We start from the raw sequence: 19236 nt of genomic DNA, 5'->3' as shown, positions 1-19236 counted from the left end.
TTATTCAATACTTTTTATAAAAAGTTAGGACAAACAGCAAGATATAAGCTATTTTAAACATCTCTGTTGCCATGGTTACTTTAAACTTTAAGAAAAATAGGGTACCATGTATAAATAATATTACCCAAATATTCCATGTTGGTCATTAACAGAATGGCACTGAGGCCGTCGAAAACCCCTATTTTTATACATAGTTGTTTAAAAATGAGAGAAAATGCGTTACCATGGAAACACGAGCCCCGCGACATATACATTTTAAGCTTATATTAGAAAGCTAACGTGCATATTAGTAAAATTATCAATTATGCAGACTTCTACGGATATCGATGAAACTAAAATACACTGAAAAGTGTTAAATATCCGTATTTTCCTTCTTCTTTCAATATGAAATACCTTTGGAGGGTCATGTTCTTCAAACCTGGATAAAAATTTAACTTGAAGGGACAGAGACAAACGAAATTGAGATTGTAGCAGTTAAAACTTCATATTACACGAAATACAAAAGAATGCTGCGGTTCAACTAATTTGAATTTACCCTTGTAACAAGGTAACCTACCTCCTTAAACCATTTATACAGTCATTTATTACCAAATTGAAAAATATGAATCTTTCAAACATTTACTCTCATAAAATAGCAATGTTAAGTAAGGATGGCCTGACATGTTACTACAACCATGATTAAACAAATGGGTCATGAAGAGTGTCTCACCTGAAACTGGAGCTGTAAGAATAAAGCCCATTAGATACACTAGTCTTCAAAAATACATGATATATAACTTGGGGTTAACTTCAAGCCTGGGTTAGATTACAATTCCACCACACGTGTGGGTTGAAATATGCAGGTTATGTGCATGCTTGGTGACAGCATAATATACTGGTAACTATTGTGAGTCATTATCTAATCCTAACTTAAATGTAACAGATCTCTTGTTACATTTTTCTAAATGAAAATCAATTATTTTTAGGACAAACATCAGTTTAACACAGTTCGATGTTTGCAAGAGCTGCTGGAGAGACTCCCATCATTTCCCATCATGTGTGCTTTAGTACAGAAAGTTCTGAAACTGTAAACTGCTAAGGAAGCACCTTGCTTATCTAGCATAGTCTGATAAAACAAAAATCAATTTGCTTGCCAACAATCTGAAGTCAAACCTGTTTTTAACGAGTGAGGATGTAAAATAAATGTAGGATTAAACTATAAATAACTGGATGCATGTCCATAGGACACAGGTGCCCCAACTTCCTGTCACTGTACATAGTTTTGTGACTCTAGGCGAAACATTTCTTAACATATATGCAACATAAACTTTTAAACACTTTATGTGTATTTTTGAAAAAGTCAAGACCCATAACTCAGGTCTGACTAAGTGAAATAACAAGAGGGCCAAGATGGCCCTAGGTCGCTCACCTGAGAAACACACCATAACAGTGTAAACATGTTTGACCTAGTATTTCATGGAAACAAATATTCTGACCAATTTTCATTAAGACTGGACCAAAAATCTTGAGTGTAAACAAGCCTTTCCTTTGATTTGACCTAGTGACCTAGTTTTTGGCCCCACAAGACCCACATTCGAAATCATCCATGACTTTAAACATCAATATAAACATTTTGACCAAATATCATGAAGATATGGTCATAAACGTGGCCTCTAAAGTGTTATCAAGATGACCCATATTCAAACTTGACCTTAATTTTATCAAGGCTATCATTTTGACCAAATTTCATGAAGATCAATTGAAAAATACAGTCTCTATAGAATAAAAAGGTTTTTCTTTGCTTTGACCTAGTTTTTCAACACAGATGACCCATATTCTAACTTGACCTAGATTTCATCAAGACAATCATTCTGACTAAATTTTATGAATATTCAGTTTAAATGCAGCCCCTATTGGTACACAAGGTTTTTCTTTAATTTGACCGGGTGACCTAGTTTTTGATCCTAGATGACCCATATTCAAACTCGACCTAGATTTGATCCAGACAAACATTCTGATCAAATTTCATGAAGATCTGGTGTAAAATGCAGCCCTTATTGCAAACACAAGGTTTTTCTTTGATTTGACCTAGTAACCTAGTTTTTGAACCCAGATGACCCATATTCGAACTTCACCTGGATTTCGTCAAGGCAATCACTCTGACCAAAATTCATGAAGATCAATTGAAAAATACAACCTCTATCGCATACACAAGGTTTTTCTTTTATTTGTCCTAGTGACCTAGTTTTTATCTGAGAAGACCCATTTTCGAACTTGGCCTAGACTTCATCAAGGTAATCATTCTGACAAAATTTCATGAAGATCAGTTGAAAAATACAGCCTCTATTGCATACACAAGCTTAATGTTGACAGACCACAGACAGACAGACGCCAGACATCGAGCAATCACAATAACTCCATTGCTCAGGTGAGCTAAAAACAGAACACCAGGTGCACAGCTTTGCATGATATATGACAATCCTCAAAAGTTTTATGACTCTAGGAAAAGTACATTTTGAGATACACGGGACACAAACTTTTATGCCTTTAATGAATACTTTTGACTAAGGCAAGGACCAGAACTCTGGTCTTGCATACAGAGAGAAAAAAACTCAGGTGTACAAATTTGCATGCTAAACAATATGCCTACACGGTTCCGTGAATCCAGGTGAAATATATTTAACATATATGAGACATAAACTTTTAAGCACTTTATGTATATTTTCACTTAGTCAAGGACCATAACTCTGGCCTTGCTGAGTGAAATCCCAAACAGAACACCAGGTGCACTTCACATATTATACAACAATCCTCTACCATTTTATGACTCTAAGTCAAAGACTTTTTGAGATGCATGTGACACAAACTTATGTGCCATTTATGCACATTTCTCACTTGATCATTGGTCATAACTCAGCTTTGATCAAAACAAATCCCAAACGAACCCCCAGGTGCACAACTTCACATGTTGAACAACATTCCACTTATGGTTCATGGCCCTAAGTCAAATATATTTTGATATATGTGACACAAACTTTTATGCCCAATATCATATATGCATATTTTTGACAAAGTTAAGGGTCAAAACTCTAATCTGGCTCAGTAAAATCTCTAACAAAACCTCAGATGCACAACTTCACATGCTCAATAACATTCCTGTAATGTTTCATAATCCTAGGTCAAATACTTTTTGAGATACATGAGACACAAACTTTTAGGCCCTTTGAACGCATATTTTTGACTAAGTAAAGGGCCATAATTCTGGTCGGGCTGTGTGAAACTCCAATTTAAACAACAGATGCTGAATAACAATTATGTGACGTCTGATGACTCTATGTCAAATATTTTTTAAGATATGCATCACACTAATTTCGACGAACTGACGAACATACGGACAAGGGTAACTCTAAATGCAAAACTAATAAGTATCTTATTGACATAAATAAAGAAAAACATAGTTCTTACTTCTTTTGGTATGGTAGGTTTTGGTTGGACCCATTCCTTTGCCATGTATTTTTTCTGTTCATATTTTGCTCGTATAAAACTCTCAAGTGCACTAAAATGAAGACAATAAACAATAGTTAAGTGTGAAGGAATGCTTAAAACGACATCAACATGTTCTGCAAATATTGAATTGTCTATTTTACAAATTGAGATATATATGTAACCTAATAAAACAGGCCTCATGTTCACATTTTTTTCACTTTCAGCTGAGTTTGATAATGAAACTTTACTTGTCATTTATATCTAAATTGCATATTTAAAATAAAAAGTAAAGTTAGACTATATGAGCCGTGCCATGAGAAAACCAACATAGTGCATATGCGACCAGCATGGATCCAGACCAGCCTGCGCATCTGCACTGTCTGGGTCAGGATCCATGCCATTCGGAAACGGTTTCTCTAATTGCAATAGGCTTTGAAAGTGAACAGCATGGATCCTGACCAGACTGCGCAGATGTGCAGGCTGGTCTGAATCCATGCTGGTCGCACTAAGTTTGTTCTCTCATGGCACGGCTCATATAGAGTTATTCAGTACAGGTGAGTCTCAATTGGACTTAAATCCTGAATTTAATGTCAATAATTATCTCAATCTCAAACTTATCTGAGACCAAACACAAGAGCTGTCACAGGAGACAGCACGCTCGACTATTTCGATGCTGGATAGTGAAACTGGGCACATCTGAGGAAACTAGAGCTGTCACTGGAGTGTTTAATGACTCCAATTGTGGATGAAGATATTGCACAATAGCCTGAGTCTATGTCAAAATTATCAACTTAAAGTAATAAGAGAGGTAAAGATAAAATGTATCAAAACACTATATAAGTATATCCTAAGCAAAAAGGGGCATAATTCATTAAATACTGGTGCCAGAGTTATGCAGCTTGTGTCATATAGTGTGGGTGATGATGATGAACAACTATTTTAAGTTTGAATCAAACCCATTCAGTAATAACAGAGACAGAGTGAAAGTGCATCAAAACTTTAACCTAAAATTCTAAGTAAAAAGGGAAAATAATTCATGAAAAATTGGTCCCAGAGTTATGCACCTTGTGTCATATGATAAGGGTAATGATGTTGAACAATTGTTTAAGTTTGAATCAGATCCATTCAGTAACATCAGAGATAGAGTGAAAGTGCTTAAAACTTTAACCTGAAATTCTAAGTAAAAAGGGGAATAATTCATGAAAAATTGTGCTAGAGTTAGGCATCTTGTGTCATATGATGTGGGTGATGATGCTGAACAACTATTTTAAGTTTGAATCAAATCCGTTAAATAATAACCGAGGTAGAGTGAAAGTGCACCAAAACTTTAACCTGAAATTCTAAGTAAAAAGGGGGAATAATTCATGAAAAAATGGTGCCAGAGTTATGCACCTTGTGTCATATGATGTGGGTGATGATGTTGAACAACTATTTAAGTTTGAATCAAATCCATTCAGTAATAACAGAGATAGAGTGAAAGTGCATCAAAACTTTAACCTAAAATTCTAAGTAAAAAGGGGAAATAATTCATGAATTATCAGTGCCAGAGTTATGGCCCTTATGTCAGATGATGTGGATGATGATGAGGAATAAGTATTTCAAGTTTGAATCAAATCCATCAAGTAATTACAGAGATAAGTTGAAAAAAGAGAAAGTGCACCAAAACTTTAACCAAGGTGGGGACGTGGAAAGACGCCGACGCCGGGGCGAGTAGGATAGCTCTCCTTGTATTTTGTATAGTCGAGCTAAAAATGTTTTGTGAACATTAGGCCAAGTTATTACAGAAAAACTTTAAAATTTTGCCACAACTACTCAAGTCATACTTACCTTGCCAGGTAAGCAATTTTTAAGTTCTTAAAAGCCAACAATAAAAGGGAGGTCATATAAGAATATCAAACTGCGTAATCATCTGCTTGAAAAATATGCAAATTATATCCATATACTGACAACCATATGACAAAAGTTATGCCCATAGCCTCATTTGCAAATCTTTTTTTGTGCTGAAGATTTAGAAAACTGAAAAGAAAGCAAAGGCATTTTGAGCCTTTAAGTTCTCATTCTTTTTGTCCTAAATTACCCATTAGCCTGTGGTCGTCTGTAATTGTCTGGGAGGTTGGCTTCATATGCAGCACGAGCACGACTGTTGCCCACTTCCATCATCATCTAAATAAATAAGCAGTATGTTATGTACCAGGTATCTATCGGTATTTCAATTAATATATACCAGTAAAATTCTGCAAACACAAATTACATTATACAGTCGAATACCGTTACCTCGATATTCAAGGGACTATAAAAATTGCATCGACGTATCCGAAGTTCGACGTAACGATATCGACTATCTGGGAAAACTCTGTACTTGTGTCGGATGTCTATACTGTCGCTATATCCAATGTTGTTTTCAGAGGGTTTGAAAGGGGAAAGAAATAATATAACGTAAATACGATTTTAATTTTATTGACAAATAAACATCTTAATTAAATAGTACATACATACATTTAAGTTTTAAATTTTTCAAAATATACGTGTAAACATAAGCATTTTATTCCTTCCATAAACAAGTCTGAATGCAGCTGTAATGTTCCTAGTTGAGTAGTCATTTTGACTGTGCTTCGATAACAAAAATTTGCCTGTGTAATACGCATATTGTTACTTTTCTAAATGGCAGATACAGAAAAATATTTCATCCAAATTAGTTGTTATATTTGAAAACAAGTTGCCCGCTTGCATGCTGTTTTATAAGACTAATTATTGGGAATTAAATGCAAACTTCCTAACATTTGAATTGGATTAAAGATTAAATAACAAACACACTAACTTGATTATGATAAATACACCTTACAAATAATATGGATATTTTTTGACAAGCTGTGATACCGACGAAACCAGGTGTAAATACATTACAGGTAAGTTGACAGGACTGAAAAATCTCATCGAGCTAAACAAAATATCAAGCTAATCATATCGAGGTAATGATAAATAATTACATTAGAATATATAGGGAAAAACCGGGACCGACTAAAACACATCGTGCTAACCGGAGTATCAAGCTAACCGATATCGAGGTAATGATATTCAACTGTACATCATTAAAAAGTTGATTTCAAGATTTTATGTGCAATTTTATAGTTAAAACGAATACATGACTTTCTGTGTCATGCCATCAATAACAGGGACCACAATGGAAATTGTTTCTCTTTTTGTGTTATCCCTGGTATTGGTGTGCATTTCATGCTTTAGAATATATATATGATTGTAATTAGTCTATTAGTCTGCTTGCCACCGTATTGTTGTTATAAATATATCATGCATCTGTTTTATTGCATGTTTTATGCTTGACTTGTGTATACTTTTACCAAATAAAATCTGTCTATCTAAGTAAATATGAACAGGCAAAAAACAAATTCTGTATTATACTGTAAATCCTGTATTGTGCTTGTTGCTGGACTAGTGTCATTATTTAAACTTATATTCATGACCTGACACAATTCTATAAATAGCACACACACACACAAAATCCCAAACAGTTCTTTTTTAACAAAACAAACCTTGAGGATTTTGTTCGATGTTCAATGCAACAAACAAAAGGGTATATAACAAGAGCACCGCCTTGCGGGTGCTGACGCTCATCTGATTTTTTTGTATAATCTGATAATAGAAATATTGTCCTACCCATGATTTTCTAAGTCTAAAAAGGACCATCAATCTTGCAAAAAGCAGGATAGAGTTATGTTTCTTGATGTACAGTGTCCGCTTATGATAGTGAAAAATTGTTGTAAGTTTTAAAGCAATAGCTTTGATAGTTTATGAGAAAAGCTGACTTTTAAAAACATAATACTCAACCAAGAAATCAGATTCTCTAAGTCCAAAAGGGGCAATAATTATTGCAAAAAAGCAGGATGGAGTTATTATTCTTGCTGCACAGGGTCAGTTTATGATGGTGAACAAGTGTTGCAAGTTTCAAAGCAATAGCTTTGATAGTTTAAGAGAAAAAGTTGACCTAAACATAAAACTTAACCAAGAAATCTGATATTTTCTAAGTCCAAAAGGGGCCATAAATCTTGCAAAAAGCAAGATGGAGTTATATTTCTTGCTGTACAGGGTCAGCTATTGATGGTGAACAAGTGTTGCATGTTTCAAAACAATACACAGGATAGTTTAGGAGAAAAGCTGACCTAAACATAAAACTAAACCAAGAAATCAGATTTTCCAAGTCCAAAAGGGGCCATAATTCTTGCAAAAAGCAGAATGGAGTTATGTTCCTTGCTGCACTGGGTCAGCTTATGATGGTGAACAACAGTTGCAAGTTTCAAAGCAATATCTTTGATAGTTTAGGAAAAAACCCTGACCTAAACATAAAACTTAACCAAGAAATCTGATATTTTCTAAGTCCAAAAGGGGCCATAATTCTTGCAAAAAGCCGGATGGAGTTATGTTTCTTGGTGTACAGTGTCAGCTAATGATGGTGAACAAGTGTTCCAAGTTTCAAAGCAATAGCTTTGACAGTTTAGGAGAAAAGCTGACCTAAACGTAAAACTTAACCAGGCAACGCCGACGCCGATCAAGTGATGACAATAACTCATCATTTTTTTTTTTCAAAAAATCAGATGAGATAACAAAAGGGTAGATATAACAGTAACTAGATCTGGGAAGTTTTATTCGGCATTTGTGGACTATACTCGACATGCAAGCCCCTCTTGTGATCACACCTGGCAATATCCACAACAGTCGAATACAGGAAAACTGATCAAGCTACTATTATTAAGGTTTCGATGAAGGCCTTGAGAAACAAAAATCAAACAACACCAAATCATAGAAAGAAAGAGTTGTTTGACATGAAAATTGAACAGCATGTAAAACATGTATATTACTTTACAAAACAAGTGTCAGTATACTGATATAAACATTGAATTCCGGAAAAGGGCTGCCTAAAGGGGCTCCACTTCCGGACAGTTAAACGCCTTTAAAAACTCACCATTTTCAAAGAACTGTTACACATGTTCGTTTTGATGCATTTGCAATAGCGTGCGAGTGGTGAAATTTCGCATAACAAGGTGGAACACAGTTTTCAGCAATTGTTATCTTTATTTTACAAATGGCATTCATTTTCAAAGGGAGACAACTGTTTCCGATTATTTTAAGTACAAATGGCATTCATTTTCAAAGGGAAACAACTTTTTCCGATTATTTTAAGTAATCTTTGAGAAAAAGTTGTCTCCCTTTGAAAATGAATGCCATTTGTAAAGAAAAAAAAGATAAACAATTGCTGAAAACTATGTTCCACCTTGTTATGCGAAATTTCACCACTCGCACGCTATTGCAAATGCATCAAAACAAACTGTGTACAGTTCTTTGAAAATGGTGAGTTTTTAAAGGCGTTTAACTGTCGGAAAGTGGAGCCCCTTTAGGCAGCCCTTTTCCCGGAATTCAATGTTTATATCAATATACTGACACTTGTTTCGTAAAGTAATATACATGTTTTACATGCTGTTCAATTTTCATGTCAAACAACTCTTTCTTTCTATGATTTGGTGTTGTTTGATTTTTGTTTCTCAAGGCCTCCATCGAAACCTTAAAACCCTATTTAATATTATATTCTTAGTGTGTAAGAACGTCTTTCTATTACAATTTGTAATAAAACAAACTACGCCATTCTCCTTTTCAGCAGCTTTTTTTTCTTTTACTGAAACAATTTTCTTCCTTTTAATCCATACCTATGTTTTTATAACAGAATTTTTCACAGTGAACATTTTCAACCAGAAAATTATGAACCGATATAATTTTGCTTTTATTGTCTCTGTACATACTAATATGATCTCAAGTAATGAAAACTTGGTCATGAGAAGGTATCAAAATCCAGCTCGATAAAAAATATCAATGGTCTTTTAAATTACACTATATATTTTACAAAATACTTACCGCTATTTGCTCTGGAGACCATGTGTCTAAATTCACAGATTTAACTTTTGAGATGTGAACACCAAGATTCCGATGGATACCTGCACATCTTATGCATAAAAAAATCCCTAAATTCCACGATGCCCATCTTGGTCCTAAAAAACACAAAGTGTAAAGTTCTTGTCATTATATATAGCTGACTGCTTTCAAAGAAGAAACAAATTAACGAGTTTGCATTAAACAAAGGATTACATGTAGCAACATCTTGTTTCAACACAGTAATTAGTCATATGTATGTGATATTGGTATAATATGACGATTTGATATTGAACTGTTGTTTTTCTTACTACTTAGTGTCAAGGATTTTCCCCTGATATCATACCCCTGTGTTTGGTTTACTAGAAACACCTGAAAACTTCATCAGACTAGTCAAATTGACATTTTATTTTCGGTATACCCCATATCCTTTTTTTAAAGATCTAGTCATTTAAATATTATAAAGTAATAAATCAGGGCAAACTCCTTGATATAAATTCTAGTTGTTTTTTTATAAAATGTTACTGTATCACTACATCAGATAAAGTTTTTTAAGTTACATTAGTTTAGCTTAGATGTTCTTCCATTAGAAACTTTAGGCCTTTATACATACTTGTATGTCAAAATTGTAGGCAGTGGCTAGTGAACCGTCACCGGTGCAGCAGACCCGAGGTCTAGTGCACCGTCATTTTTGTAATATATATAAAATATAGCCTTTAGTGAAATACAATTTTAAATATTTATGGTATTGTACAAAGGGTATTTCTAAACTGTACGCTCTTCTTAACAAGAGCTGTCGGAGGAATGGGAAACAGGGTTATGGAACCTGCACAGTGCTTATCAGCTCATGACAGTGGACAAGTGTGTGAAGTTTCAATCCATTCCCGTTAGTGGGTACTGAGATACCAGCTTACATATAAGAATTTAACCAAAAAACTGCTAAGTTGAAAAAGGGGCATAATTTTGTAAAAATGCAAAGTAGAGTTACTGAACCTTTGCACTGCATGTCATATCATGACAGTAAACAAGTCAGTTTATCACAGTGAATAAGTGTGTGAAGTTTCAATCCATTCCCACAAGTGGTTACTGAGATACCAGCTTACATACAAAAACTTAACCAAATCGGGATGCGGACGCCGACGCACGGGCGAGTCCAACAGCTCTACTATTCTTTGAATAGTCAAGCTAAAAATCATTCTGTCATAACTAAATGCTCTATTAACTGACCGTTGCCGATAGCGACACAATGTTATTATTCGGAAATATCTTAGTAAATGACTAACACTACTGTTGCTGAGGAAAGAAGATCAGCGTGTTGATTTATTTATTTTATTTTGTTGGGTTTAATGTCGCACCGATAGGTCATATGGCGACTTTCAAGCTTTTATGGTGGGGGAAGACCCCAGGTGCCCCTCCGTGCATTATTTCATCACGAGCGGGCACCTGGGTAGAACCACCGACCTTCCGTAAGCCAGCTGGATAGCTTCCTCACATGAAGAATTCAACGCCCCGAGTGAGGCTCGAACCCACATCGATGAGGGGCAAGTGATCTGAAGTCAGCGACCTTAACCACTCGGCCACGGAGGCCCCGATCAGCGTGTTGAGGTAAAATGCTAAATTAACAGGTAAGTCAAGGTTTAACTTACTTCATTCTTTTAATAATGTTCATACATAGTACTGGTGACAATATCTTATAAGTGTGTCCGTGCCCTACACAAGTGTGACGTCACTTACGGAACAGCTGATTATTGTAAACAAGCACTCTTCAATTCAGCATTCAGACAGACCAGACATATTCGTCAGATCATAGTTAATCTGCTAATTACAGGTATGAATTAGTTAGATTGGGTTTTGTAGTCAAAGCAGCCATCGGGATGCTTTAATGGCGCTGCGAGCATGCTACTATCTTTTCCGTAAAAAATACAATGCATAAAGAACTCGGAACAAAACCCAGTAATTCAGGGATGGGGTCAATTACTTGTTAACTTAATGCATTACCATTACCATTACATTGAGCTTTACCCTTTGCACCAATTTTGAAGATAATGCATTACCATTATCACATATTTAAATATTTTAAAGAACACTTCTAGTATACTAATCAATACATGTACTTTTATTCTGAAAGTTGTCACATGTTATGAGTGCACACAGTAAATAACTTCTACTAAATGTACATTGTAAATGTATACTGATACATGTATGTCAAACGTTTGGTCTAAAATCTCTCAGTTGTCTTGGTTATGTTTGATCATCATCAAAACTAGATGCGAATGATGTACTAATCTATACAGTGAACATATAAGGTAGAACATAATAACAGACTATTCTCGAGTTAATAGAACAATTATCCTGAGTTTTGTTAACCAAAAAAACAAGACATTTACAATAAACTGTGTTGAGTTGCCCCAGGCAGTAGAGTATAAGGGTACATTTTGCATACTCAGTTCTTGTAGAGACCGTACCATAGCGCTTCGCATTCTTCGATTTCTCAAAAAATGTGGTTTTACAAGAGCACCGGTTACGATTAAAAATGTAAACAACGGACTCTGTCTGTAAATTATTTGAATGAATGAATGATCGTCGATCTTAGTCATAATATTGTTTGACAGTGAATGCTAATGACTCATGTTGCAGAAAGGTATTTAGTTTGTAACTGTAAATTCCTATCAATTGATATCCTCTCGAAACTGGTAAAGTAATTGCTTATATTTGGACAAAGCACACTGTCTTTGCCTTTCGCCAGCTATTAAAACGGCAAATATATAAGATTCAGTGTAAGTTATATTTCACTGGTACTACCAGTTAGTAAGTTCATACTCTAAAAAACACGTCAGAGAAATTTGGGCAGTTTTGACCGATTAAAATGTTTACAGCATTAGATTATATTTTTTCTTTACATGAAAATTGCCATTAGGTAACAAAGCGAATACGCCGATAATCCGGAGTAGGTCGATTATGTGTTATTGTCACAAAACTGTTTCAGTTCACGTAATGTAATCGGTGCACTTAAACTGCCTAGCTATAGCTACTGCTGTTATAGGGAAGTGGTAGAGTGTCTGCCTCAGGTGTGAGAGGTCCTGGGTTCGAGTCCCAGTTACAGCTTAACAATTTTCATTCTGCTACAGCATCTTTTTGCTGTTAAAGGACTGTTCCAGTTGTTCCGTATGTTTAGCACACAGTGTCATGGATCATTATTTACAAATCCAGATCACAGTTGAATGTTAAATCAAATGCACCCAAGAAGAAAATATTTGCTATATTATGTCCCTTTGATGTTTCTGCTCTCCAGGTTCAAGAAGAGTTACATTTCCTTGATCACAAAATTTTCTTTTACATGAAAATATTAAATGCTCATAACTCATTTTTCATGTCAACTTTACGGAACGATTTCTCCGGTTAGAGGGGTCGTATGCAAATTTAAGACACACCTACGTGTAGGTCATCCAATCGGCTGTCTTCTGATACAAGTCATATGAATATTAATGAGCACTACGCGACCCGCGTTTGCATTTGAAAGGAGTATATATTGCCCGCAGCGAGTAATAAAGCAATTAACAACAAACTGTCAATAAACAGTGGCCAGATTAACTAATTACTGGGGCATCTGGAATGACTGTAAATCAGATTTATGAATGTTTTATACTGTTAGAAAGATAATTTTATCACCTTTTAAATGGTAGTTTTTATGTTTTTGTAGCATGACAAAAAAAGATTTTATGGGGAAAAAAGTACACTAACCCATAGAAATCACCAGAATTCCAGCTGATAAGCCATTGATTTCTTTATCAGCTGTGGTTGCTAATAACTGTACGTTTTTGCTTAAAATATTGTCAATATATCTATTTTTGAGAAATATATGGACATTTGTCTTTATTTCAAAGCTTTTTAACTTCATACCTATGATTTGAAAAACTTAGGAAGTTAGGTACTACCTCTAGTTATTGAAATGTGCGCTTGAAGTTTAACTGGAATGAAATATTGTCTTTCAGTGGTTCGGCACCAGATGTTGCTGTTTAACATGTACATTTGAACTTAAAAGAACAGATGTCCTTAAGAGAACACAATCAAGTAAGATATCCTGAACATGGCTGAGGGCAAGGTTTGTGCAGTCACAACTTAACATGTTGAAGGTTTAAACATTTAAAAAAAAAAAAAAAGGAATGGAAATATATATATGTATATATATATAGATATATGTATATATTTATTTTTTAAGGGGTGCGGGGGAACGGGTGAGGAAACAAAATTTCACATGTTGATTATAAATATTAATGGAAAATTAAAAATGAAAATAAAAAAATTAAAAAATGGGTGAAGTGGGGGAGGGGTGGGGGGCAGAGGATGCTTGATCAGTGGTGGGTGGAGGTGGGGGAATGGTACAACTTGCATCATGTTGATAAATATTCATGGAAGGTTTGAAAAAAATCTAAAATATGGAATGAAAAAAAAAATTTTGGGGGTTGGGAAGGGCGTGTGACCAAGGCAAGTGGGTTAACAGGTGTGGGTGCGCAACTTCACATGTTTATAAGTAATGTTCATAGAAAAGAATGAAAGAAATTTAATGAAATTCTGCCAAATGGTAAGTTTGTTATGTACACATATGCAGATTTTTAGACAATTAAAGGGCTAACTCTGAAGTTACAAAAGAAATCCCTACGAAATTGTGTGTGTACAACCACATTATAGTGCTCAAAATTCTATATAAGTTTCATAGATCAAGGTCGAATATATCAAAAGTTATGTTGCAGATATTGCCATATCTATAGATCTATAGTACCCTATATAGTTAACACTAGAAACTTCTAAGGGCCATAACTCTGGTGTTACTAGGGCAATCTGACTGAAACTTGATGGACCCCATAACCTCATTGTGGTGAACATGTATATGAAGTTTGTTTGAAAAAAAATCTAAAATAAGGACTGATTTTTTTTTTGGGGGCGGGGGGGGGGGGGGGGGGGGGGGAGGATTGGGAGGGGGAGGGGTGTGGGTAAAAAACTTCACATGTTTACAATAAATGTTCATGGAAAAGAATGAAAGAAATTTAATGAAATTCTACCAAATGGTAAGTTTGTTATGTACAAATATGTGGATTTTTATAAAATTAAAGGGCAGTAACTCTTAATTTACAAATAAATGCGGACGGAATTGTGTGTACACAACCACATTATGGTGATCTAAATTCTGTTTAAGTTTCATAGTTCTAGGTCAAATATATCAAAAGTTATGATGCAGAAATTGCCATATTTATAGTACCCTATATAGTTAACAGTAGAAATTTCTAAGGGGCATAACTCTGGTGTTACTAGGGCAATCTGACTGAAACTTGACGGGCAGCAAGAACTCATAGTGGTGAACATGTATATGAAGTTTTAGATAAATATTCCCAACCATTTCCTAGATATGGCTCCGGACGGACAACGCCAAAACTATATCCCTCAGACTTTCGTCGAGGGATAATAATAATGCCCGTTACCATTATCCCATCCCTGCCCAGTATCTATATAGACAGAGTTCCACAAATATTTGTTGTCTGTTGGCACAAAACATTTATTAATCAGCTGTTTGACAAGACCTTTTTGCTATGGAGGAGACCAGACGTATTCATCAGATCAGAGTTAATCTGCTAATTACCAGGTCTCAGTAAAGTCACAAATTAGCTATATTGCTAAATCTAGCTATATATAGAGCTAGAAATAGCTATAAAACCAATAACAATTGTTTAACATATGTGCATATTAAATGTAAAATAATTATTATCCCATTCAAATGGTTTATGAGACAGAAGACAATCACAAAGCAGTGTTCCAGCTAGGATTAAAAAAGGGCAGGGTGCTGGCAATGAGAAGGGCACTTCTGTCTTCTAGGGGGTGGGAGTTCGGGGGGCATCCCCCACCAATAAAATTGTACCTTGTGCTTGCATTAGGGGCATTTTAACATACACTTTACACAAGGAATTTAGCATACTTTTAGCATTATTTTAGGCACACTTTAGGCATGGTATTAGGCATACTTTGTGCTTTGATAGGCTCAGTTTGTCATCTCTTACTTAGAATGCTGTTGCTCGTATTTTAATTGGCGGTTCCAGCAATTTTTGAAATACAGGTGAGAAATGGTGGCCTCAGGTGCATTTTTAGGTCTTGCAGGGGTATGTTACTCTCCTATTAATTGGGTGGTCAGGGGGCTCTCTCCTGGAAAATTTTTAAATACAGGTAATAAATGGTGGCCTCTGCTGCATTTCTGGGTCTAAATTTTGAGAAAAAAATACTCCTTTGTCAAAATAGTAGGGTGCATTTTTGATGAGTTTGTCACTTCTCAGCCAGCTGTGAGAGAGGGGTGGGGGGGGGGGTGCACAGGCCCTCTTGGCCCGACCCTGAATCCAGGCCTGTTCTTTGTAACTTTTTATTTAATAACAATATCTGTGTGTTAAAGAAATAAAAGCTTGAAATCATTTCTGTAGCTAGTATAACATTTAATAACTTTTGTTTTGTTTAGACCCATATTACTTCAATGGTTAAAATTTCAGAACATGTACTTGATATTTATAAATTTATATGTGTAACATACAGAAGATAAAGTTTAAACTTTCACTTAAATAAATGAAATAAGGCAAAGTTTTTAGCTTACAACAAACTAAATGCAAGTTTAGCACTTCTGATAGAACGCATTCCGGGTATCCAAAATTTTATATCCGGGTATGGTTACACTTTTAATTAAACTCATTTTTAAACAATATTTTTGAAAAATTATTATGATGTAGACAGTTAAACAACATTTTACAGTATCTGACATTAAAGTTTACAGTGACCTTACATCTTATTAGACTTATTTCAAAGAAATATTCACGAAAAATCGGCAATTTTATACAGCAGACGACGATCTACTTTCGATTTCAAAAACTTTTAAAATGATCAAGGTAAACAATTTTCCTATTCAAATTGATTGTGGTCGATTTTTATCAATTAGATTTAAATGTCTGTTGTCTGGACTTAAGTTTTAATTGTGTATTAACGGACATTAACGTTCGTGACCGAAAACGAAAGTACAGTCTGACAAGCAGCGTGAAAATGAAGATAATTTTCAGACTGGTTAGATATTGTTTTAACACTAAGCTTTAGTGATTTTAATGCTGGTGTAGCAGACTAAATCGGGCTGATCACAGCAGGTAATTGTTTGCCAATTATGTCAATGCCCCCCGGCGTGTATCACTCGATAAAAAGGTGCAATAAAGCAGTTTATAATAACCACTGAGACAAAAAAGGGAAGATTGGCTAAAAAGGAAATGAAAGGTTGTAAAACGGGCAGGGTGCCAGGCGGGGCAACAGGGCAGAACGAATTTTGGAACGGGCGATGCGCCCTGCTAAAAACTGCTAGCTGGAGCACTGCAAAGAATGGAGATCTATGCAGTTTCAGTTTCAATACATGTTGCGAATTTCTGCGATTAGTCATTTATAAATTTGTCTTAAACTACGATGATTATCACAAGTGGAAAATTCAGTGATGATTTATCGCAAAATACTGCCACAGTTATTGAAAATGTGACTACAAAGATCTTGGATTTGTGTCATTGTCTTTCATCTTATAAGCCTTTTGGACGTAATTATGACCATTTTGCATCTTGTTTTCACATATTTTGCATTACTGGTATTGGTTTTATAGCTACTTCTAGCTAGATTTAGCTATATAGCTAATTTGTGACTTTTCTGGGACCTGATTACAGGTATGAATTAGTTAGATTGTGTTTTGTAGCCAAAGCAGCCATCGTGATGCTTTATAATTAAGCTTCTCATAAAAGCTATATTTCATAACAAAAATGATGGTGAACTAGACCTCAGGTCTGCTGCACCAGTGACGTTTCAGTAGCCATTGTCAACATTGTATGCCCGAAAGGGCCCAAAATTTTTTAATAGGGGATGAAAATCCCCGAGATGGTAACATCTGTATAAAGTTATTCATCATTGTTGTCTGCATATGATATACTGAGGCAATTTTTTCGATGTTTTCCGCTTCCGGTTTATGTACACTCCACAGACTGGTTGTCTGCATGAACAACAGAGCACCCCGAATCAGTCATAGAAATTCGTAAACCACCCCAACATGATTCTTTTACTTCTTTTTCGTAATGAAAACTGTATATGCTACTGAAAAACACTTTTTTTAAACAATAAGGAAGTGTAAAGGTCGTCAAGTTTCTACATGGAGTGCAAACAAACAAACAAAATCCTAAAGCCAGTGCGAGAACGCAGTGAATGACGTTACCGTCACACCTGCTTCCCATAAATATTGCAAGGTATTGTAACGTTTTAGTGCCACACAAATCCTGTCAGAGAAAAGCTAGCTCATCACCAAGGGTGATTTATCGCTCTTATATACTGTCCTCTTACTCCAATGACAACTGACAGGTTTGCAAATTTGCATATCAATGGAATTACTTCCCTTTATGCATTCAGTAATCGTTACATTACTTTCCCCTCCGAGAAATCTCGTCCCGAGATTTGGCCTAGGAAATACATGGGTAAGGCAACTTTTGTAACGTTTCAGTGCCACACAAATCCCGTCGGTGAAAAGCTAGCTCATCACCAAAGGTGATTTAATGCGCATATATACTGTCATTTTACTCCAATGACAATTGACAGGTTTACAAATTTGCATATTAATGGAATTACTTCCCTTTATGCATTCAGTAATCGTTACATTACTTTCCCCTCCGAGAAATCTCGTCCCGAGATTTGGCCTAGGAAATACATGGGTAAGGCAACTCCAGTCCGGCAGTTGACTTCATCCCACCGCTGCCACCATTTGTAACGTTTTAGTGCCACACAAATCCCGTCGGTGAAAAGCTAGCTCATCACCAAGGGTGATTTATCGCTCTTATATATTGTCCTCTTACTCCAATGACAACTGACAGGTTTGCAAATTTGCATATCAATGGAATTACTTCCCTTTAAGCATTCAGTAATCGTTACAGTATGGTATTCGCTATAACAGGTATGATGACACTAAATGTAAACTTGACTGTTTCGAGTGAAGTTTCACTTTCTTTTGAGTGGTGAATAGTTTCTTTGTAAGCGGATATAAAAAAGATAAATCCCCATTCTAGGCGGTGCCTTAATTCATATTAAAAGATATTCTATTCTATGCTGTGCACCAAAGATAAAACTGGAATGCCCGATACTTTAATCGTTAAAGTAGGTCTCTTATTGTGTGTCCTAAACACTAGTCCTAAACATACCACCAAGTAGTTTCTTATAATTTTATTTTTGTTTTCTAATTAAAAATTTAAAACAGAAAATGGAGAAAAAACCTTTAGCATCACAGTCTACACAATATTTGTTGTCGTCATCTTTCAAGAGATTCGACAAAATGGCCTGGAATTTTTCTTGCTGGGCTTTTTGCCTTTCTTTTTCGGATCTAGTAGTCATTTCTTTATTGACTGTTTTGTTTAGTTTTGTCACTCCTCTCTTCCTGTGATGACAGGTAACCGAATCACCAGCGGAAGTAGAAAAAATTACTACGACATAAAAAAGACCTTCAATATTCACAACTTTTTTCAAGTCATCAAATAAATTATTGATACATATTAATCTAAAATTACTCAAGATAATGCTTTGTACAATAGTTTTACTCTAAAATTGCACATTCTGATACTCCATCATCTGAAACTATTTTCTTGCCTGATAACACAAAAAGGACCAAATAAAAACCGTGCCGTCTCGTTTGAACGCTTGGCACTTTTACCAACCAATAATACTTTGTATGAAAGTCGGGAAAGCAGTTGTTTTCATGGGGTGCATAATGAATCTACTGCAATTATCTGCACCCCAACCCATTGCTAT

At 35.3% G+C, this 19236-nt stretch overlaps 1 protein-coding gene across 3 annotated transcripts in view; it reads right to left on the bottom strand.

Annotated features, from left to right (window-relative positions):
- The window catches only part of LOC123525478 (stromal membrane-associated protein 1-like), a 62803-nt gene extending 43919 nt beyond the window's left edge, over positions 1-18884 (bottom strand). For all 3 annotated transcript variants that reach the window (XM_045304553.2, XM_053537830.1, XM_053537829.1), the window contains exons 1-4: positions 18705-18884; positions 9385-9518; positions 5543-5628; positions 3445-3535 (exon numbers count right to left, since the gene is read on the bottom strand). In XM_045304553.2, coding sequence (XP_045160488.1) covers positions 3445-3535; positions 5543-5628; positions 9385-9518; positions 18705-18822 — 429 coding nt within the window. In that variant the 5' untranslated portion in view covers positions 18823-18884. The remainder of the gene's footprint in view (positions 1-3444; positions 3536-5542; positions 5629-9384; positions 9519-18704) is intronic.
- Positions 18885-19236: the final 352 nt, after the last annotated feature.

Source organism: Mercenaria mercenaria, chromosome 3 (assembly GCF_021730395.1).
Source record: "Mercenaria mercenaria strain notata chromosome 3, MADL_Memer_1, whole genome shotgun sequence".
Classification (NCBI taxonomy): domain Eukaryota; kingdom Metazoa; phylum Mollusca; class Bivalvia; order Venerida; family Veneridae; genus Mercenaria; species Mercenaria mercenaria.
This window is presented reverse-complemented; position numbering and strand designations above follow the sequence as displayed.